This window comes from Urocitellus parryii, chromosome 3, assembly GCF_045843805.1.
Source record: "Urocitellus parryii isolate mUroPar1 chromosome 3, mUroPar1.hap1, whole genome shotgun sequence".
In the NCBI taxonomy this organism is placed as follows: domain Eukaryota; kingdom Metazoa; phylum Chordata; class Mammalia; order Rodentia; family Sciuridae; genus Urocitellus; species Urocitellus parryii.
Window position 1 is genome coordinate 86,260,467 of NC_135533.1, and position 22,976 is coordinate 86,283,442.

General features: G+C 40.5%; 1 protein-coding gene across 4 annotated transcripts in view; it reads left to right on the forward strand.

The window, feature by feature from the left end:
- The window catches only part of Creb5 (cAMP responsive element binding protein 5), a 398,582-nt gene that overhangs the window by 273,105 nt on the left and 102,501 nt on the right, over window positions 1-22,976 (forward strand). For all 4 annotated transcript variants that reach the window (XM_077795986.1, XM_026407467.2, XM_026407469.2 and 1 more), the window contains one exon: window positions 20,443-20,569. In XM_077795986.1, coding sequence (XP_077652112.1) covers window positions 20,443-20,569 — 127 coding nt within the window. The remainder of the gene's footprint in view (window positions 1-20,442; window positions 20,570-22,976) is intronic.

A 22,976-nucleotide genomic window follows, 5' to 3' on the forward strand; every position in this document is an offset into this window, starting at 1 on the left:
TTGAAAGACACATGGGTTTAAAAATTAAGGGGGGAAAGTGCTTGGCAAGATGGATTTCAGGTTTGTGCCAAACCTCAAAATGTTTGAAAAATGATTTGAGACGTTTTTACTGAAAGTGAAATGCCATGGAGTTCCCTCATCCCCAGACATAATAGTGAATCTTTTTGACAACAATTATATGACAAGAAAAAGGGCCCGCGGAGCTTAGCCACTTTCTCAGTTCTCCTTTAATACCCACTTCCCCCCCTCTAAAAAAAAAAAAAAAAAAAAAAAAAAAAAAAAAAAAAAAGCACCTCATTTATAGGGCTAAGAGAACTGCCTGATTGACAAACTAAAGTTTCAAGTCAGGCAATTACCAGAAAATAACCCCACAACTCAAAAATACTTGAATCCCCCCTGCCATACTACCCAATGTCAATCATACCACTTTGTAAGTGGAATAATACACTCTAGGGATGTGCAGTCTTGGATATATTTTATTCATTGGTGTCTAGAACTATGCATGGTTGTTCTAATCGTTTGTCTAACATTATAATGCCAGCTCCTTTGGAGAAGGGGGGGGAATCCAATAGAAACAGATGGGAGGGAAATACCCGATGTTTTGTTAAAATAGATGCAGTGCAGAGATGCCCGATATCATGGAGGCAGGGCATAGGATGAGATTTTCAATTTGCTGGGAATGGTCTTGGGAAGCTGAATTCTGTTATAGCCTCTCTATTTAATAGGCCATATTATAACTTCTCCACATGTCAACATTCTTTCTTCCTGGCATGAAGCAGCTCAGGAGCAACATATTAAGGATCCCTGCACTAATTATCTTATGAATGTTGTGCATCATATCTATTAAATGGCCTCCAATTATTTTTTACTAGCTATTCCTGACAAAAGCAGGCTGACACTTTTACAGCCTAATTTTTCATATGCAGAAGCACAGAAGGAATGGGTTTTGCATAAGCTGCATACAGTAAGTAGGGGAGAGAGCCGGGGTGGGGTGGGGGGGTTGGGCTGCACCATTTGCTCTGTGAAACTACCTTGTTTTGTACCTCTGCTTCATTTTCGTGTTTAAGCCAGGATGACCAAGGTTTGCTTGCTTGCTTCCTTCCTTCCTTCCTTTCTTCCTTTCTTTCTTTTCCTTTGAAAGAAAGGATGCATTCAGTGACTGCCAATGTCGGCTTAGAAACTAGGGAACAACAATGTACTTTATCAAAAGTTTTCAAGTCAATGTAGACCAAAAAAAAAAAAAAAAAAAGATGGGGGGGTACTATCTTTATATTTTAGCACTATGTTTGAAGTTGTGGGAAAAATCTATTTTTTATTTTGCCAGGGCAGTATGTCACATAGCATCTTGCTCTCCAGGAACCAAAATTAATTTGTTGCTGAAAAAGTACCTAGGCAGGAGAGTAAAAGTCACCCTAACACAGAAAAGGACTTTCAAAGCTTCCAGTAAAAATAGTGCATAACTGTGGTTGTTATGTACTACGTCTACCTTCTCTATCAGCATCTTATACCTATCAACATTTATGGAGCTCAAAATGAGGAATAAATGGAAAGTAGAAATGCTGGAAAGGAAAAAACAGTTATACCAATTTTCTGTCTTGGAAAAGGCTTCAGAATCAGAAAAAATTAGGGCCAAATTCTGGCTCCATTTTTACCTTTTCGAAAGCAGCTCAGTATAGAACAATAGGGCTAAGAAGGGCTCTTTTGATTCAAAGAAAAGCTGTCCCCTGCCCAAGTGCTCCCTCTCACTTTCCCCAAATGTCTCTCTTCCTTTTATTCCATTGCTGTCGAATTAATTAAGAAAGGATCAAAGTCATGCATATAGTCTATTGAACGGTTCTCTCAATTTGTAACTCAGCCACCTACCTGAAATACTGGCAAGATGGATTTTTTAAAAATTCTAAATATATGTAGTTCCCAATCTGGCATAGGAAAGGGGATCCACCTGAATGGGATGCACATCAGCCATGTGGTTTATATTTCTAGATGGGGCTGTGTATCATCCAGAGAGAGTGTTTTCATCTCACAATCAAACTGTGAAGGATTGTAGTTATTTCACAGTTTCTCCGCCTTTGCTGACATACAGTCATGACCCTGCCTTGCACAGATAACTGTGCTTGGAGCTTCTACCATCAACACCCTCCCCGACCCCCAAAGCACATGCATGCTCGCACAGGCGCATGCGCACTTGGCTCAGGATGAAGTCTCTTCTTTCCTGGAGCTAGTACTGTGTCTTCTGCTGGGGCCTGTGCCCTGGAGCCTCCTAGGTTATTAGATATCACTTTGGGGCGGGGTGGGAGAGTGGGGGGGTGTCTCCCATTACACCCTGAATTTCTTCAGGGAAGGGATGATCTTTTATTCATCCCTTAGCAGAAGCTAAGTAAATGTGTTTAAAAAAACAACTTAAAAATATTTTTTTTATGTGTGTCTGTTGGTTACATTTTTTTTTTTTTTAATTGAAGCCACAGTGGGGAGAGGAAGGGCGCTCTGGGTTCTTAGTCTTTGTAGAAAATGTAAGGAGAAAAATGCTGGAAAGTTTGTGCTCAAATGATGAGATCCTTGTTAGTCTCAGCTTTCTCCCCTAACCTATGTTTATCTGGATGGTCTTATTTATATCTATTTCCTTTTGATGAAAATAGTAGCTTAAAAAAAGTGAATTTACCACAGAGATGATACTTTTGACTCTGGCCCAAGTTTCACAGAGTTAAGATGTGGCCCTGTATGTGGATATCCAACTAGATGCTCATTTTCTGAGTCATCTGACTTCTGAGTTTTCACTTTTTTTAAGAGTGTAATTAAGATAGGTTCCCAGGGATTAAAAACAAATAGCTCTGTGAGTAAAGCAGCCAGTCTATAGGTTGAGATCCATATATGGAGATCTGTGGGCACCTACCCAAATGGAGAGAAGCATTAAGAGCTATTCAAAACCTACTGAAATGTCAACACACTTTTGAAAAGGGTCCATTAGGGATGCAAATGTGTGGTTGGCTGATTATGATAAGCACGAGAAAGAAAACAGTGAAACCCATTAGAAGGTTTTGAGAACTGGGCTGTGAAGAGTGTGGAAGACAAGTCTAGTTTCTGCTAGGGCTGGGCTTCATTTCCTTAGCCTACCCTGCCTTCTGAACCAGCAATTCTAATGATTTAAATGGCCCCAAGAATTCCTTCTATTTTGGATAAAGCCAATTAGCTCATCTGTAAAAAGGCCAACTTTGAAATTCCATCTATGTCAGATAAAATTCATCTTAATAAGATCCATTCTCTGGATGACACCCCGTGACTTGCTTCTGTGGAGGGCCTGACTAGGAGCCACCTCTGAGCTTTTGATATGTTTTGGGTTTTTTTTGCAGACAGCAGTTTTTATTATCAAAAGTTGATTCTAATTTAAAATCTTTCATTCTTACTATATATACTTCTACAGATCAACTCACACTAGAGGTTTATTTAATAATCATTTAGGGATTTTCTATGAAAAAAAATCAACTAATCAGAAGGACAACTTTAATTGTGGCCATCTGTTGGTCACATATGACGTCAAATGATATTCATCATAATGAACAAATTGAAGCGTAATTTTTGTATAATCGCTCCAAATGTTTTTAAAAAATAGCTAATTGATTTTTTCCAACTTCCTTGATCTGGAGGGAATTGTATCAATTTCGAGGACGTCATAAAACCAAATATTTAAAGTATGTTTCAAATAATAAGAGAGAACTACTTAACTTAATAAAGATGTGGAATTCATTTATGAAGACAAACACTGGCTGTGGACCAATAGGCCAAGAATTTGCCAGGCTTTTGCAGTAGGCAGTCAGTCATTCTTGTATATCCCCTCTGCTCTGTCACGCCTAAGCTCCCTCCACAGAGAAAATGAATTCTCTAGGCCATTCGGGACTTTAAAATCATTGCCTTGGTTTGCTTTGTTTTTGAGAAAACACACACATACGGTATTTTTTTCAGTTTTCTTCCTTATAAGGTACGTATCCCATGGCACTTATAATTGTATTTCTTATTGCCTTATTTTAATTAAAGAGGTTTACTTGGCACAAGTGTTTGATGCTTGGGAACGTGACATAAAAGTTATATCAAACCCTTCTGCAGAGTTTCAGCCATTGAAAGTATTAGCAAAAATGGAAAAACATTTAATTATACTAAGAACAGTTAAGTTTTTCAGCATTACACTAGAGCATCCCCCGACCTTTTTTTTTGGTACCAGGAATTGAACCCAAGGGTGCTTAATGACTGAGCCAAATCTCCAGCCCTTTTTATTTTTATTTTGAGACAGGTTCTCACTAAGTTGCTTAGGGCCTCTCTTAGTTGTTGAGGCTGGCCTCAGACTTGCAATCTCCCTGCCTCAGCAACCCAAATTGCTGAGATTATAGGTGTGCACCACCACACCTGGCTTGGTATTTTCCCTTTTGCGCTTGTCAAGACAAATGGCCTTGTAATTCAAAGTGGCAGAACAATCTACTGTCAGTCACATTTAGGGTAGCACTTTGGTGGTCATTACTTTGAATCACCCTCTAAACTTAAAGAAAGCTTCCCAGCTGTGAGATGGTATTCTCTTTTCTCCTTCTCTAGGAAGTAGGCACAACTTTTCCCCAGGGTCAAAAGAAATCATAATGTGTCTGGGACTGTAGCTCAGCAGTAGAGCATGTATGTTCAATCCTCAGCACCACATAAAAGTAAATAAATAAAATAAAGGTATTGTGCCCATCTACAACTAAAAAAAAAAAAAAGAAAAGAAAAGAAATCAGAATGATTTTATGACTTTATCTCTGGCAGTCAAAATATACATAGCACCTGTCATCAGGGAATGATGAATTTAAGGCAAGAGACAAACACTGAACTGATAATCATATCTATAAATATGTTATTAGAAATAGCATGAAAGGCAAGCACAGGAGGATGTGACTTTCTAAATTAGAGATACCTCTAATTAAGGGACCACCGAAAAATTTAAGCAATATATCAACAGAGGTCTAAAAGATGGATGAGAGTTGTCAACAAAAGGGCAGATGACTGAGTATCTCAGGCAAAGGCCATAGGATATATCAAGGCCCTGGTGAGGAAGAGCTGGGCACATTCTAGGAAACAAAAGGAAACCATGATGGGTGGGACATATCAATCCAGGTGGGAAGTAGTAGAGCAGACATCCAAGAAGCATAACATTTAAAAAAATCCTTTCTCAAAATAAATAAATAAATTAGTAAAAATCCTTAATGCTGAGCAGGGAAGTGTCAGTCTAGAACTTTGGTTCATGAAGATAATTCTGGTGGCACTGCAGAGGTTGGATTGGAGGGGAGGAAAACTAGAGGCAGAAATTGTTGGAAGAAATCAAGTTAGAGAACACAGTGTTTTGGACCAGGATCTTGGCAGTGGGGATAAAGCCAAGTGGATGGATTCCAGGTCTCTAGTGGGGAGTGGAGTCGATAGAACTTGGTGAATAACTGGAAGTCAGGATGAGGATGTCCAAGTTATGGCCTGGATTCTACCAAGATACTCCTTTCAAATATATTTAAGGAGAAGTAGGAAGCTTTCTATGAAAAATAATCTAAAGATGGGGCACTGCATTAATCAAAGTTACTCAGAGAAACAAACTAATAGGAAAGAGATGACACATACATAAGTACAGACATACATACATACCATTCCCAACATAACATGGTTTGATTTAATGATTTTTTGACTTTATGGTGTTGTGAAAGCATATCCATACAACTATGCTGATTTTCACTTTCAGGATAGTGAAATTCAATAAATTCAATAAATTACATGAGATATTCAACACTGTATTATACTGTAAGCTTCGTGTGTGTGTGTGTGTGTGTGTGTGTGTGTGATTTTACCCAACTATAAGCTAATGTAGGTGTTTTGAACATTTGTAAAGTAGAATAAGCTAGGCTGTGATATTCGGGAGGTTAGGTGTATTAAATGCATTTTTGCCTTACAATATTTTCAACTTAGGATGGTATGTTAGTCAGTTTTTTGTTGCTGTGACAAAAATACCTGACAAGAACAACTTAGAGGAGGAAAAGTTTATTTTGGCCTGTGATTTCAGAGTCTATGGGTCAGCCTACTCCATTGTGCTCAGCCCAAGGTGAGGTAGAGCATCATGGTCAAAGAGCATAGTGGAGGAAAGTAGCTCGGGACGTGGTGACCAGAAAGCAGAGATGGAGAGGGGGAGGGACTACAGGGAAGATGAACTCTTCCAGGGCACAGCCCCAGTGCCCCAACTCTTCTAGCCACACCCTATCTGCCTACAGTTACCACCCAGTCAGTCCATTTAAATTAGGGTGGACTAATTAGTTTTTAAACCTCTCACAATCCACGTCATTTCACCTCTGAAGAGTCTTGCATTAACACAGGAGATTTGGGGGAAAGCTCATTTCAAACTAAAATAGATTGATTCCTCTATTTATTCCACAATAAATAGAGGAATCAATCATTCTTTTGGGGGCAGTGGGGGTGGGGCAGGATACCAGGGGCACTCGGCCACTGAGCCATATCCCCAGCCCTAGTTTGTATTTTATTTAGAGACAGGGTCTCACTGAGTTGCTTAGCACTTCACTTTTGCTGAGGCTGGCTTTGAACTCACGATCCTACCTCAGCCTCCCAAACTGCTGGGATTATAGCCATGCGCCACAGTGCCCAGCTCAATCTATCTATCTTTCTTTTTCTCCCTTTCTCCCTCCCTCCCTCCCTCCCTTCCTTTCTACCATGAGGAATTAGCTCACCAGATGATGGAGGTTGAGAAGTCCCACTATTTGCCATCTGCCAACTGGAGACACGGAAAGAAAATGGTATAAATTCTAGTCAAAATCTAAAGAACCAGGAGCACCAATGGTGTTAGTCTCAGACCAAAGGCTGAGAAGGAATGTTCCAGCTTAGGCAGTCACCTTCCCTCACCTTTCTGTTCTATTTAGGTTCTCTGTGGTCCCACGGTGCCCTCCTCATGAGGGAGTCATAGCACTTTACTCAGCCCACCAGTTCAAATGCTGACCTTTTCCAGAACCTCCCTTAGGGACCAACCCAGAAATGATGTTTCAATAGATCTCTGGGCAACTGGTGGCCCAGTGAAGTTGACAGGTGAAACAGTCACAGGCACTGTGGACCAGACAGATCATCCGCAGGACCCAACACTGGCGCTTGGGGAGAGTTATCTTTTTCCCTGGGAGGATCACATGGCATCTATAAGTCACTAAGAAAAATGTTTTTCCTGGAAACTTAGAGACGTGGAGGATTTCTGTCACACCCCAAATACCCAGTTTAGATCTGGTCCCTGTGGATCTAACAGCACTACCCTGAAAAGACAGAACTGCTTATTTGGGGATCTGTCCTACCCCTGGAGTCATTCAGCTTAACAACAAATGACTTACTCTAGTGCATAAAAGAGTAAAGCCTTTATTTTCATAGTCACTAAAATGATTATTGTTCATAAGTGAGAAGAACCTATACCCTCTCCTGGGTCCCTGCCCTTCTTTGCTCAATGCTACCTGTACTCAGGGAAAATGGGAGTCTTTCTCTCATTCAAGAAAAGGAATGTTCAAGAGCAGCCAGTGAGGAATTACCCATGGTGGGCTTGGTCACTTTTTTGCTTTACCATCTTATGATCTTCAAATTAACATCTGTGAAAGTACAACTCAGCCTTTCTGTTCTGGTGAGAGACTTAATTTTAGGGATCAGAGGAGAAACTAAGCTCTCAACCTAATGTGAAGGGTTTTTTTGGGGGGGGGGACAGTTTCTCCCCATGGGCAAACATAAAGAGGGACCTGTTCTTTAAGTCCACTGTTATTCACTTTCTATTTCTATTAGTGATTTATTATCTGTAGCTAAAATTGACATTTACTTTCCCCATAACCCTACCACAAATTAAAATCAGGCCCTGAGTGCCTCCAGGGAAGATATTTATTAAGCTGTAGGAAGACATCTGAAATGATACCAAACTATATTTTAAACTTGAAATCCGAGGTAACACATTTGTTTGAGGGTAGGAGTAGGACTGTCTGGGGAATAATTTAGAAAACCGAGTAAGTCACCCTCTTTGGCAACATGTAGGGCCACCAGGGTAGGTAAACATGCCTTAGAAGAGACATTTAATATGTAAACCCCTGCGTGGCTTGTAACTGATCATTGAAACCTAAAGAATTTGTTTTTCAGAATGAACTTAAAAGAAATGGAAGCCCTTTCAATCTGCATGCCTTTGAAGAAAAGATGCAGATCTTTCAATTATAAATACCCTAAAAGGGTTGGGAGAAATATCAAAATAAAACCTATAAAAATGTAAAACTGGGTTCTGAAGTTGACCTGGGTAATAGAGGCAAAAAGTGTGTTTGGACTGGAAGTGTTTCACTTTTGCTGGGTATCCTGTGCATGTCTGCAGGTGTTTGTGTGTAGTGGGAGTGTTTACATGTATAGCACAGCCACAATCTCAAGTCTCATGACAGATCCATCCCTGTCCCCTGGGAAGTCATTCACAGTGGCTTGTTTGCTTGTGTTTCTAGTCCATCCATGAATTGTTTGGAAAATAGCAAAGCCTAGTTGAAAAGCCCTTTGAGATCCTTGTATGCAAAGTACGAAATAAATGCCAAGTATCATTGTCATGAACTTTATTGCTCCTATTCTACTAAGTGTTTCAGATTAATATCAACTTAGCTTCATGATAAGTGCTTCTGGAAAGTGGGAGAACTTGAAAGGTAGCTCAGGGTAGATTGCACAAGGAAGAGTACAGTTTCCTAGAAACTCCACCCTTGCTAGGACTCCTTGCTCAAGTCAATGCTAACCTGATAGTCCCTAGAAATCAGGAGTGGGTCGAGTTACCATGACTCTTAGAAAGACCCCTGTCATGGGGCTGGGGGGTGTGGCTGACTGGTAGAGTGCTTGCTTAGCATTCTAAAAAAATAAAAATAAAAATGATCCCTGTCATGGACATGTCACAGGGGTACAGCTGCCAGGAGATGAGAGACAGGGTAGGATGAGGTAACCTCATTAAGTCATTTAACAGACCTCTGTGGGGCTCTGTGGGCCAAGCTCAGTGCTCTCTCTCCAGCCTGAGGGGCATACACATGCTGTGAGAGCACATAGCATGGACCAGCCTGGACTAGAGAGATCGGAGCAAGTTTCCCAGAGAAGAGAATAGTGACTGTAGCAGGCCTCACAGTTATGGAAGACACCCAGGTCCTTTGGAAGAGTTAGATGTTTCTGGGTCTTTTCCTTAAACACTTTACCCCTCAAACTTAGAATAATATAGCATTAATTTGTACTTTAAAGGATATTAGTAATTATTTTCTGAAGATGAGTCATTTCTTGACTAGAATAGGCACTGGTCAGTTTACAGGGGCCAAACACACTTAAAATATGCCCTTGAATCATGCTCACACCACACCTGGGATGTGGGTATGACGGCCACCTGGCTGTTCCCTGAGGAAATCATGCTCACACCACACCTGGGATGTGGGTATGACGGCCACCTGGCTGTTCCCTGAGGAGAAAGCAGAGAGGTCACATGAAGTGCCCAGGTTCCACTCTGGGTCTGTGGCAGACTGCAGGAGGCAACCCAGAGCCTGGGCCTTGTCAGCCACAGGAGGTGGCTTTGGTCAATTTCCTGGTCTCTGATGGCAGCCAGTGTTATCTCTGTCATTTCTGTCAGCCACCCTGACTGGAATAAGTGAAAATAATGGACCCAACTTAGGACTCCACAAGGTCTGCCAACTAGTTCCCCCTCCTCCTCCTCCTCCTCTTCCTCCTTTTCCTTAGATTCCAGGCCAGACAGGGTCAAATCTATTTTTTTAAGAGCTTAATAAGAGGAAATTCCAGAACCTCAGTTAGCCATTTAATTGTTTTACACTATTTGTTCTTTGGAGATCTTCTTTGCTAACTTAAATCCCATGTGCTGCTCATTTATTATTGTTATTTTGCTGCGGCTGAGTTTCAAAGTCACTGGTGAGCATTCCCTGAATCTAGTAATCTGGAAACTTGAAGATCATGGTTGTCACCTCCCTGCCTTCTCTAGTGTCTCTTCTATTGGCTGAAAACTTCTTAATTCCTGTTCTTTTCTCCCCTTGGGACTTATTTTCTGGCTTAGTAACTATTTTCCTGGGCTTTTCTGGAACCTTCTCCAAGCTCCATAACGTTTGGCCCTCGCCTGACGAGGATTTCTTTAGCGTCTCTCATACACTCCTCCTATGGATTTTGGCTGTTTGACTCGGCAGTGGTTGAGAACAGCTTGCCACCCTCCATCAAGATGTGACCTAGGGAGGCATTTGCTAAACTTGGGGAGGCGGGGGCAATACCTCCTTCCTTGCCAGTGTTTCTTTGGAGAACAAGAGATCCTCTCAGCCATGTCGTTACTTTATCATTAAGAAGAGAACTTGGGAAATCATTCTTTTAGCAGCCTCAGGTTGCATAGTCTGTGTGTGGAGTCACAGCTGCCAAAAGCCACTCCCTCTGGACCTTGGACACATCCCCTTTCCTGCCAGTGAATCAGTGAAACTAATAAATTCCAACATCACCTCCTAAAGAGCTGAAATAATCCCAGCAAGTGGCTGGGTGGAGGGTGCCATAAATCTGGTCACCCGGGACAAGGTATGGAAGGGACCCTGCCTCAAGATTCAAGGAGAGGTTAGATAAAGGCAGTGGGGAGGGTATCAGAGTGAGGATGCTTGCAAAATGCACAGGCTGAGCAACTGGCTGCTGCCTGGTGACCCATGTGTCTGTTCCAAGGTTCTGTTTTCCCCCAAGTCTCCTAAACTGAAGCAATTGTCATTTGGCTACAAAATTCATTTGTCAATTTGGAATATGAGAATGGGGGGGGTGTCTCCTGGTGGATTCCACCACAGATTACTCAATTAAAATATGATAACCCAAAAGCTTTGAAGCCAAAAGAAACCTAAACAGAATAGCCGACCTAGACCTTGGTGTGGGGGTGGGGCTGTGAGAGCTCAGGGTTCTCTGCCTCTACAGGATACCCAGGGAAGTGGGTTAGTGAAAGTTTTCATGAATTATTCATCTATGGTGAATGAATGCAAGCAGCAATCTCATGTAAATGACAAGGCTCATAATCAGAGGGCTACTTATTTGTCCACATGAAGCAAGGAGGAAGCTTATTAACAACTCACATTAGGAAGGAATTTTATTTAGAGATCTGCCTCTTTAAAGATATATATTTTTCCCCAACCAGTCAGATGTGCATCATTTATTTGAGCTACGTTCAAAATCGTCTTTTATTTCGTGTCTTTTGATCTGCATTTACTTGCCTTTTTCTGAGTGTAACTTTATGAATAATTGATGCAACCGAGAAGTTATTGGCTTGTTGAAAAGCCATCTCTTCATGCCTGAACGTCTGACCCATAGCTAAAGCCAAACTGTTGAGGCATTTAGGGTCTTTTATAAAAGATCTTTATAAAGAGCCGTTAGCTCATTACAAGAAAAAATATATATATCAGATTTTGAAAATGGAATTTTTTTTTCTTACAATAGTACATCAGAAACCAATCCAGCCGTGTTTTTGGTTAACTTAAATGAATCAGGCTGACTGCATGACTAATTCAGATTAATGGTGCAGAAATCAGTCATTAAAGAAGCCAAGAGGAAAAAAAAAAGAAAGAAAGATTGATTTAATAGTCTTAACAGAATGACCATAAATTCGTATCTCTCCTCTTATTACTACTCTCTCTGCTTAAAACACTTGAAAGCACTAGTAAACATCTCTGCCTGAGTACATGCAGCGATACACTATAAAACCACGCCAAGGCTCCAGCAGGATGTAGATCTGTTAGCTGTATTATGTTTTATTACTAACATTGGCTTTCTCACAGCCAGGCTTTCATTTAAAGAAAAAGAAGGTATGGTTTCCAAGACATCAGATACCACATCTATAAAACAAAGGCATCAGTTGTACAAAATTGATTCAAAACAAGAGAGAGAGAGAGAGAGAGAGAGAGAGAGAGAGAGAGAGAGAGAGAGCCCAATTTGCTTTGTGTGGTATGTTTAATTTCAGATACCCCTGGTGATGAGTACTCCAAAATCACCCTTGTCAACATCAGTAAGTCCGTACAATGCAGAACCAAGATGTTAAATTGACCATAGTATGGCTATAACTGGTGCCTTGGAGCAAGCACTCTGAGCATTATAAAGTGTGACCTTATTGCAGGGCATGCATCCAATTTTTAGAACATTATATATATTGGAGACAGATGAGTGGTCCAGAATGATTCGTGGCCTTTTTTTTTTTTATGAAATGCCTAAAATATAATTTCAAATGGAAATTAATTTAAGTGATGCAAAAACAAATGGGTCTAGGGCTCATCTGAAAGCGTGGGTTCAACTTCAGGCACACTGGCAAAAAGCACAAATTGCCTTGGGGGTAGTCCCATATGCTTTTCAAGAATAGAAATGGGGTTGTATGAGGCTGTTAATGTAAACTTTGGAATTTCACCGATGACTTGAAGATCAATTACGTTCTTCTCATTAGTTAGCAAAGATCATTTATTGAATATTGTTTACTCAAGAACCCTTGTTAATGGGAAAGAAGATCCTTGCTATCTATGTTTTTACTAATTCAAGAAAAATGTATTAAACACCGACAAGACACATGCACTTTCTTAAGTTTCAGAAGTCTCTGTTGTGGTACACAAGGCAGACATAATCTCTCACTTATGAAATTTATTATCTAATTAGGAGGAAATTCATTTTTTTTTAAAAAATCTCTGCATCATTGATGAACTCCACTCAACTGAGATGGTAAACTCTAAGAGAAAACAGAACAGACCTGATTTGTTTGTTATATCCTGCCCAATTGGAAATTTGTAAAAGAATTATGCAAATGACCTACATGGCCAAACCAGTTTTCCCCTCTGAAATGATAACACCCACTCTGACATATATTAGGTGCTTGATTGATCTTTGATGAGTGATTGATTGATTGATTCATTGATTGGCTAAATAGTGATAAATGATAGGGAAAGTAGGGGGTACATTGAGAGTGTTACAAAAAGGGTCCATCCTGGTGTGGTTACCTAGAGAAGGCAAGGATTACATCAGGAATCTGTGGCAGGAAGGAAGCTGGAACTTTCTGGAAGGTGGGAGAGGGTCAGGATTGGTTGGAGTGTGTGGAGTCCAGGGTCACATTTGGGGAGGCAGCAGAGGCTAGAGGGTGGGAATCTTTGGACCTTTGCCACGTTCTATCACGGGGAGACAGACTTCCCATCCCCCAGATAGCAACCTGTTTTGACATTGCTATTTTACCAGTTTTTAGGATAAGATGGCAGACTAGGGTAAGGCAGAAAATAGGATATAGATATAGAGGAAAAAATTCCTGAACACCTAAATGTGTCATCAAAAGAAAAGTAGGAAGGGAGAAATTCTTTTTTAAAAAAATTTATTTATTTTACAGTAGAGTGCTTTTTGACATATTGCACTCACATGGAGCCCAACTTCTCATTTCTCTGGCTGTACATGTTTCAGAGTCACTCCAGTAGCATAATCATACATGTAATGTCTTTCTCTTTCTACCATCCTTCCCATGCCCACAACCCCACCCCTCCCCTGACTCCCCTCTACACTGACCAAAATTCCTTTATTCTTCCCTATGGATCATCATGTGCTTATCAGAGAAGACATTCAGCTTTTGGGGCTTATTTCACTTAGCATGATACTCTCTAGTCCCTCCATTTACCTGCAAATGTCATAATTTTTTTTTATTTTTTTAAGGCTGAGTAATATTCCATTGTGTATATATACCACATTTCTTTATCCATTCCTCTGTTGAAGGACATCCAGTTTGGTTCCATAGTTTAGCTATTGTGAATTGAGCTGCTATAAACATTGATGTGGCTGAGTCATTGTGATATGCTTACTTTAAATCCTTTGGGTACAAACTGAGGAGTGGGATAGCTGGGTCAAATGATGGACCCATTCCAAGTTTTCTGAGGTAGGGAGGGAGAAATTCTTGAGGGGAAGTGTCGCCTTTTTAATAGAGATCTTCTGTTGGACCTAAGAAATCTCGGAAAAGGAAAATTCTGGTTATTTTGTTTTAATTAATTTATTTATATTGCTTATTTAGTTTGTGGTACTAGGGATTGAACCCAGGGCCTCACAAGGTTCAGGCAGGCACTTTAGTGCTGATCTCCATTCCAGCCCTTTCTAACTTTTATTCTGAGACAGGATCTCTCTAGATTGCCTAGGCTGGCCTTGACCTTGAGATCCTCCTGCCTTACCAGTACCTGGGATTATAGGTGTGTGCCACAGTACCTGGTGAGAATGCATGTTTTAATTAAAGCTGCTGGTGCATTCATACCTTTCTAGAGCTAAATGTTTCTATTTCTTTGTCTCCTTTGTTAAAAGGGGAAATATTGTATTGGCCTGTGTATCTTTAGAAGATTGGTGGTGAGACTTAGGGCAGACTATGAAGTCATTCAAAAAAGATATGGCAACAGGATCCTACTGTGTCTCCTTGAATTATTTTCAGTTAATACAATAATTAAATGATGTGCTTTTAAATGTAGGTTAAACACCTTTCTTGTCTTCCCAATTATTGCTTCTGTTGGATTTTGTCACTGTTCAGGAAAAACAAGATATTGAGGACTGATCTCTGGAGAATTAGTTTAGTTCCATTCTAAGGAAATATTTGCAAGGGCTCTTTCTGAGAAATAACATGAAGTCATTTTGCAATTCTCCAAAATTGTGGGTGAGAGAAGTCCATTTGCTTCTATAGAAGGTCTTGGTCATAAGTGGATGAATTTTTAAAGAAATAAATATGCAGGGAATATTGAACATTTTTATATTGATCAAAGTGTGGTTTCTTAATTAAAGGTAAGGACTAGTGTTCTTTAAGATTCCATACTTAAATAATTTCTTGATTGAAATAAGGGGATTATATGTTGTTTGGTGTTTCAGAATAAAATTACTTTTTATTAAACATATTTAATTTATTTAGCATGTAGTATATCTCAATAATGCTATGAGGTAAATATCATTGTTACCTCCATTTTGCAATTGAGAAACCCAAAGCACAGAGAGATCAAGTAATTTTTCCACAATAGCATACCTGGTACATGGCAGAGCTCAGATTTCAACATAGATAGTGTAATCTGGCTCCTGAACCCATGTTCTTCACTAACCATTTTATAGTAGAATTATTACACATGGAATAAATTAATATATCGTCTTTCCATTTCACATTCTAACTGATTATCGTGACAATTTGTTTTCTTTTCAAAAACAGGAATTTTAAAATTTCACTTTGTAAAAGAATGAGTAAATAAGCATTTCACAATAGAAAATGCCTTCTCTTAAGATTTAAGTGTTCATATTCTCTTCTTTAGCTATTCCCTCTCCCTACCCTGGATAAAACCAATTTGTCAGATTAGGCCAAAAGAATTTATTTAAGAAGATCTGGGCTGAGGTTGTAGCTCAGTGGTAGAGCACTTACTGGCATGTGTGAAGCACTGGGTTTGATCCTCAGGACCACATTAAAAATAAAATAAAATAAAGGAATTGTGTCCATCTATAATTAAAAATACTTTTTTAAGAAATAAGATACAAAAGAAGCCCATATTTCTTTTCATAAGCAAATGCAAGCAGAGTGAGCAATCAATACCCTTTTTCTAGTCTGTGTGTGAAATGATATTACATTTACAAGAGAAATAAGTGTGGACCCCATAGACTGTAAGGCCCTTTCTCGGAACACCCTCTGTTTGGGGTCTAGTCATGTTCCAGATGTAGTCCTGGTATTAAGAACAAGATTCTGGACCAACTTAATATCACTGAACGTAGACACTGACTGCCGCCTACCTTCCAGACGCTGGGTGAAGCCCTGGGCACACAGCAGTGAGGGGTGAATAAATGTCTTAATGGAGCTTAGAGTCTGACTCAATTAAAAGCATCTAGCTTTCATGTCAAGTCTGAGAACTGAGTAGAACTCCAAGGGACTTTGAGATCGCCTACAGCCTGCCTATTCATTGGACAGGGGAAATGGAGAACTCCAAAATTCAGAAAAGTCTCTTCCAATATGACCTCTGAATCTCCTACTGCCTGCCCTGACCTTCTTTCCATAGGCTTGCTCTGAAGTTTTTAAAATTTTGCTTCCCATCGAGTCCTGACATTATTATTTCTCTGTCATCTTAAGGTTTCTTTGATGTCTATGGCCTTTCCATGCTAACACTGATGTTCCAGTTTTCCAAGATAATATTCTTCATCACTGTCCTCTTCCTTTGCCTGAGCACATGGCTGGCTGATCTGTCTGTCCTGACCGTTGAATAGGCAATCCAGGGGACCATAGGGCTTTCAAAGATCAGGGAAAGAGAGCACTCCACAGAGACCCTCTCAGGCCTTCCAAACCCACACTGTGGCCCTTGGCTCCTTAGAGAGAGCAAGGCTTGCCCGGGGTGGGGGTGGGAGGACGAGGAAGACTGGCAGACACAGTCCTGGATTTTCAGACACCCCCCAGACTGGAAAACATCCTTTTTTGGGGGGGAAAAATGAGGACATGAAATCGCTTGCTGTGGTACCTATCATTCTACTAAGGACAGTGAAAACACAGTCTGTCATTCTTGACATTTTAATTGAAAGAAAAGCTTACATAGATTTCAGCCGTAAGCAGTATGTTTATACAAGTGTATAAAGAGGAATAATCTGTCAAGTTGGAAAACTCTTAATGCTGCAGGACTCAGTTTAGTAATTGAACAATCCAACATGAGCTCACACATCTTACCTTGTTCCATGCCTCAATAATTTTTAGTAGAAATACTTTACCTAGAGGCATATGGTTATTAAAAAGGAGGCTCAGCTTGCTCAAAGTCTGGAATTATTAGCTCATGGCAACAAGCCTGCACTGGAGGAAAGACTGTTGGGTCTTTGTTTTCACAACTTTATTGCTATTTTGTCATCTTACTTGCAGAATCTAATTGATGTGTTGTTTGGGGAGGTCTTTGTTTGCTCTGTTTTTATTTTGTTGTTTTTTGTTGAAGGAAGAAAATAGAATTTCGAATGGATAAGAGAGTTCTCGTGTTAGCAATGTTAGCAGTTTCCCCAGTGTTTTACTACTTCATGCAAAGTCCAGGGAGCAGTGTGAATATCAAAGGAAATGGACCATGAGTTTATTTTAGCATAAAAAAAACAATAATAACTTAGTCGTGGAAGCTTGCAAGGTGTACTGGGGGAAGCTCTGTATTGCAAGCTGAGTATGAGCCCTGCTCCTTTTCATGACCTGTGTGACCTTGGGCAAATTTGAATGTACCTGGATTCAGTTTGCTCCCAAGTAAAGTGGGAATAATGCTACCTATCTACCATGTGGCATTGTTTCAAGTCATGTGAAATTAGGGCTGTGATAATCCTTTGAAAAATATGAAACGTTGTTCAAGAGCAATATAAAAAGTTTTCTGCCCATATACTATATTAAATAACAATAATTCATTTTTTAGAACACATAAAGGGAATTAGACAATTAATGCAATTATTCCAATACCACTCTTGCTTCAACAATTCAAGTATTCTAGACAAATGTTTGCTTCTATGGGCCTAGTTACATAGAAAATTCTTCACTCTGGTCCTGTATTTTATTTTATTTCTTTATTTACTGGTGCTGGGAATCAAACACACTTGTGCATGCTAGACAATTCTCTACCATTGAGCAATACCTCAGCCCTTCTCCTTGATATACTTAAGGATGTTTAAGCAGTTTACTCTTTTTGGTTTTTATAGTGTAAAAGCCTAAGCAAGAAGCCTAGAGAACTCTATCAGTATGATAAGTGGGAGTTGGGAAATAATTTATAAAGTCTGTGTGAACCTCAGAATTATTCAGAATTCAAACATACAGGGATCTCAAATAACATTTTCCCACCCAAGTATATGTTGCTAATCAGTCTGACTGGTACCATTTGGAAGCTGTTATTATAATCCCAAGAGAGCCCAGTACCTTGAAAGTCTTTCTTAATTAATGAGAAAATACTTGATATTTTAAAATCTAGTAGATCTGTGCATTGCGTGGAAATAACTAACCTAATCAGAGCATTGAATTAAATTAAACACACCATTCCCCAACTATTCCATATGATAGTTTCCATCATTTGGGTAAAATGAAAACTCATTTTAAATTTAATTACTTTTGCATTCCCTTTCACATCACCATTGAGTTGTTTAATTGATTTCTTTTTCACAAAGAACACATCAATAAAAACTGATGACCAGGATTGTTTTTAATATGTCAGGTTAGAAACTGAACGTGAATGATGCTCACGAGCATGGTATCCTGAATCCAAGTAATACAAAGAAATGTTTTTCATTGTCTTTCCTATAACAGTGTGTGTTTGTTCCTGTTGGCCCTTGAAGCTTTCCTCTAGTGACAGATATATGGTTACAGGCAGTATATGTGTGTGCGTGCATGTGTGTGTGCATATGTAGATGCCTGTATATCCATCTCTGCAGATTGGGTAGATACTAATGAGTGGATAGATGGGTGATGAGGGATCCCCTCAATGAATCTTGCTTATTATGAAACTGGGGAGTCCATATGATTAATCCTGGGTTTGGAAGAACTATTACTGAACATTATATGCTGTGATATACAACAGTTTTCTTTTTAATCGCATTCCCAAACAAAACATTAAAATTGGAGAAAATAAAACAAGCTTTGTTGACAGGGCCACATTCCATACTTATCTGACTCAAGCTATTCACCTCTGAATGAAATATTCTTTACGAACCTGGTGAAGTCACAACCTTCTGTGGTATTTTGGAGCATTGGAACCAGCAGTTCCCCAAAACTGAGAAAGCTTGAGGACCTTCACCTGCTAGACCTTATTGTGTCAGTGTGTACTCGAGATGCCCCAAGGGCACACATCAGGAAATACCCTTAGTACCTCATTTGCATTTCTGAAAAAATGCTCATTTCATTGTTCCCACCTACTGACCTCCGCCTTTCTAGGTATGTCCGCAAACATACCTTCTACTAATAAAACAGATTGTGATTTGTGTACATCAACATAACTTCTGTGAAAGGGCTTTCTATTCTTTTCTAGTTCCATATATTCACCTTCCTGAGCGTATAAATCTTGACTAATTATGAGTAATCCTTCTAGGATGTGTGTGACCATGATGGTTAGCTACATTTCCAAAAGAGCTCTTGGGCAAAAAAGAGTGGAAAACTTAATCTTTGGAATTTTAACAGCAATGTGAAGAAAGAACGTGTTGGCATTCTCTTTTCCCCAGCTCAGTCTCCCACTTCCCTGTGAGTCACCCAGAGACGCCAAAGAAGGGCCTCCTCTCCCTACTCCAAGGGAACTCTAGCAGAGATTGTGCTTCTCCTAATGGAGGCCAGGCCTGGGCCTGCCTGGAGCATAGTGCGGTGGCCTTACCCAGTTCTTTGCATGAGGGGGTCTTCTTTTTTTCTTTAGAACATGCACTAATTCTGAAAGTACAAGTTTCTATCCCAACATTCAGAATACAGTGGTTTTACATGGAAGACTCAGAGGGCCCGAGAGCTTTTTGTTTATTTGTTTTGTTTGTTGTTAAGTCTTTAATTTAATGGCTTGACATTTATATAGCTCCCCAGAGCAAACCCATCAGGAGATTGAGAATTTAGCCGGAGAGGTCAGTTGTTTGCCATTTTTAATAAACACAAATAATTCCCTTTTTCCCTCAGCTCCACATTCCCTGGCTCATTAAATCAATGTAAGGCTCTTAAAGTTTTCTGGGATTTTTTTTTTTCTCAAATTGAAACAACAGCTCAAACTGTCTACTCCCCGAAGGAATGCTTACCCAAGTTCTGCAGGTCAGGCCCAAATCAGTTTTCTGTCAAACAGCCTAACACCTCGAGTTATTAGGAAATGAGAGCTTGGTGATGGAGAGCTCACCGGGGAAAGGCTGGCCACAGGGCTGTGACCCATGGGCGGGCTGCTTTTGGTCTGTGTCCTGACTTTGATTCCTTCCACTCATTGTGGAGAACTCTGAAAAAGTCAAAATCGATTTCTGTCAAGAATTCACAAATGGAGTTTATCCATTAAATTCAGAGAATGAAAGTGTATCCAGAGCAAAGCCAGGTGAGCTTCCAGGCAGAGGTGTGGGAGAGTGTGTGTGTTGAACACCTGGAGCCAGATCTCCAGCCCTAAGACCCTTCAAAGGCTCAGACCCAGGATTCCACCACAAAATCCCTTTCCTTAGAAGCAGGGGCTATGGGAGATTTACTGGCTTGTTTCTATGGAACATCAGTTAGCTAACAGGGATCAGGAAATGAAGTAGAATTTGATGTGTTATCTAGGAAGCAGCAAAGGAAATCAGACTTGTATTTTATTTGTTATTATTTCCCTAATATCCACAATTATGTGGCTGTCCCATCAGTGGGTCTGATCTGCTGCACGTTGGACGGGTGGTGTCCCCACTGGTCCTGGACTCTGGTGAGACAGGCTCAGAGCACTGGAAATAATGTTTGTTTGTTTTCTTTGTTTCCAGGCCTGTCCCAGGCTCTCTATCTTCTCTGCTACATCTCCACAACAGACAGAGACAGCCCATGCCAGCCTCCATGCCTGGGACCCTGCCCAACCCTACAATGCCGGGATCTTCTGCCGTCTTGATGCCAGTAAGAGTTTCTGGGTATCTCTTTGGAGCATCTCACTCCAACTATGGCTTGCCACTCTTTTAGCTTTTTTTTTTTCTTTTTAATGGTACTGGGGGTTGAACTTAGGGCCTCATGCTTGCTAGGCATGTGCTCTATCACTACTTTTCTACTCACGACATCCCCCAGCCTGTGGCTTGCCACTCTTAAAAGAGGAAAGGGAAAACTGACCTCTAAACTGTCAAGAAAGAAGCTGCTTCAGAGTAGAGGGCTGAACTTGAATAAAGTCTTGCAACCCTGTTTCAGGAATCAAGCATAAATTGCACTTGCTCAGGGCTTTGAAGTGCCAGTTTGCCTTTGGGGCCCTGTTGCCTATCCCCAGGCATCCTGCTGACTTTCCTGGACTTCAGCACCTTGCTATGAGACAGGGTCTCATCTTCTTGCTGGTGATAACTGGTTCAAAACTAGAGATGGTTTAAATTATACAGGAGAGTGTTCATAGGTTATGTGCAGATGCTAAGCCATCTGATACAAAAGATTTGAGTGTCTGCAGATTTTAGTTTCAAAAGGGAAGGGGTGTTCTGGAACCAGTTCTCTGAAGATATTGATGGATGACTGCACTCCGGAGTCCCCAACTTGAGTTGTATACAGTGGCTTTAAATTGCCAGTGAGTGGTCTAGCCAGAACTGAGAGTTATAATTATAGTAATAACGATAATAATGATCATACATAATAGCTGCTAATATGTGTTTATCCATATCATGTTCTATAAATCATGCTAGCAGCATTTATTGAGTACTTACCATATGTTGGTCACTTTCCAAGTACTTTGTTAACACAAGGAACAACATTCTGAGATGAGTCTTTTACTGTCCCCATCTTCTGAAGGAGCAAAGTCAGGCAAGTCACTTGCTCAGCTGAAAAGCAGAGCTGTGGAGTCTTGAACCCAGGGATTCTGTCTCCAAAGCCCATTCTTTCACCTACTAAGTGATATGTACATTTCCTCCCTTCACTTTCACAGCAAACCCATGAGGTAGGTACTGTGATTATACTGATCTTACAGATGAAGAAACAGAGGCAGAGAGACTGAGTTTCTTGGCTGACGTCACACAGCTAATAGGTGATAGAATTGGGATTTAAATTCAGGTAGTCTGACTCCTGAGTCTCTACTCATACTCATCATATAATCCCTTCTGAAAGCAATGGATAATCATACCAGAATGATTCAGACTAATTCAAAGCAGTTTTTCTGTCCTTCCACCTCCTCTCTTTCCTTCTTCCCTAGATTGTGTGTTGGTGAATATAACTGGTGATATTATTTACAGGGCTGCAGGAGTTCCCTAAAGCCCCACGTTCAATCCAAACCCTCCCACAACTGATGAGCAGTATTTTGCAAAGCATTTGAAGGAATTCTCCATGTTGTTAGATCATTTTATCCTCACAGCAATCCTGTGGGGATATGGTATCTATAATTACTGATATAATCTTCTCACAGATGATAAGAAGTTTTGAAGGGAGTTGTCTAATGTCACGTGGTTTAGAAGTGTAGAAAATGGAATGTACATCTCAGCTCACTTGAGAGGTCAGACCAGCTCTGGTGAAGGACTGTGTGTGCTCCTTTCTCTAGGGGGATGCTGGGGGATACAGAAGGGTTTGTGGACTCAGTTGAGAGCAATTGGCCTGCCCTCTACAGATGCCTGGTTGTCCAGGCTAGAAGCAGCCACTGTAAACTTGAGCTAGAGGGTGGACAGGTGATGCCAATTGACTTCATCTGCAATGCTCTCCTTAAACTTTTTTTAGATGGTGGAGAACAACACCTCAGTGCAGTTATCCCAGATTTTATTCAACTTAACCAATTGTACCGAAGTTTCCATCACAAGTTGTCTTCCTCTTGTCCAGAATTAGTATTCTCTGTGCCTTATTCAGAAAAATACTACTATAGACCACTTTCCCCCACCTCAGTTTGGCTAAGCTGTGGACCATTCCTAGGGACAAAGTTAGGACACTTGGGCTGAAAGGGCCCTGAGAAAAGGCACCTGGCACCAGTTTCCACATGATCCCATCACACAGCTTGACCTCTTGTTCATACTTCAGGATAGAAGCAAAGATTCAGGTTCATGGTCAAGAGCCAGTATAGACTAAAAGGAAGGGAAGCCATTCCCACGGGAGTTCTCAAACCCTTGTGCATGACGTATGTAGAGCTGCCATGACAGTAGGTGTCAGTTGAGAGCAGTGATTCTCGGCTGGGGGTGGTTCTGTCCCCCAGGGGGTATTTGGCAAAAACTGGATATGCTGTTAGTTGTCAGCACTGGACTGGCATGGGGAAACTGATATCTAGTGGGCAGAGGCCACAGATGCTGCTCAGCATCCTATAATACACAAGATAGTCCCCACAACAAAGAGTTCCTTGATCTAAAATGTCAGTGCTGAG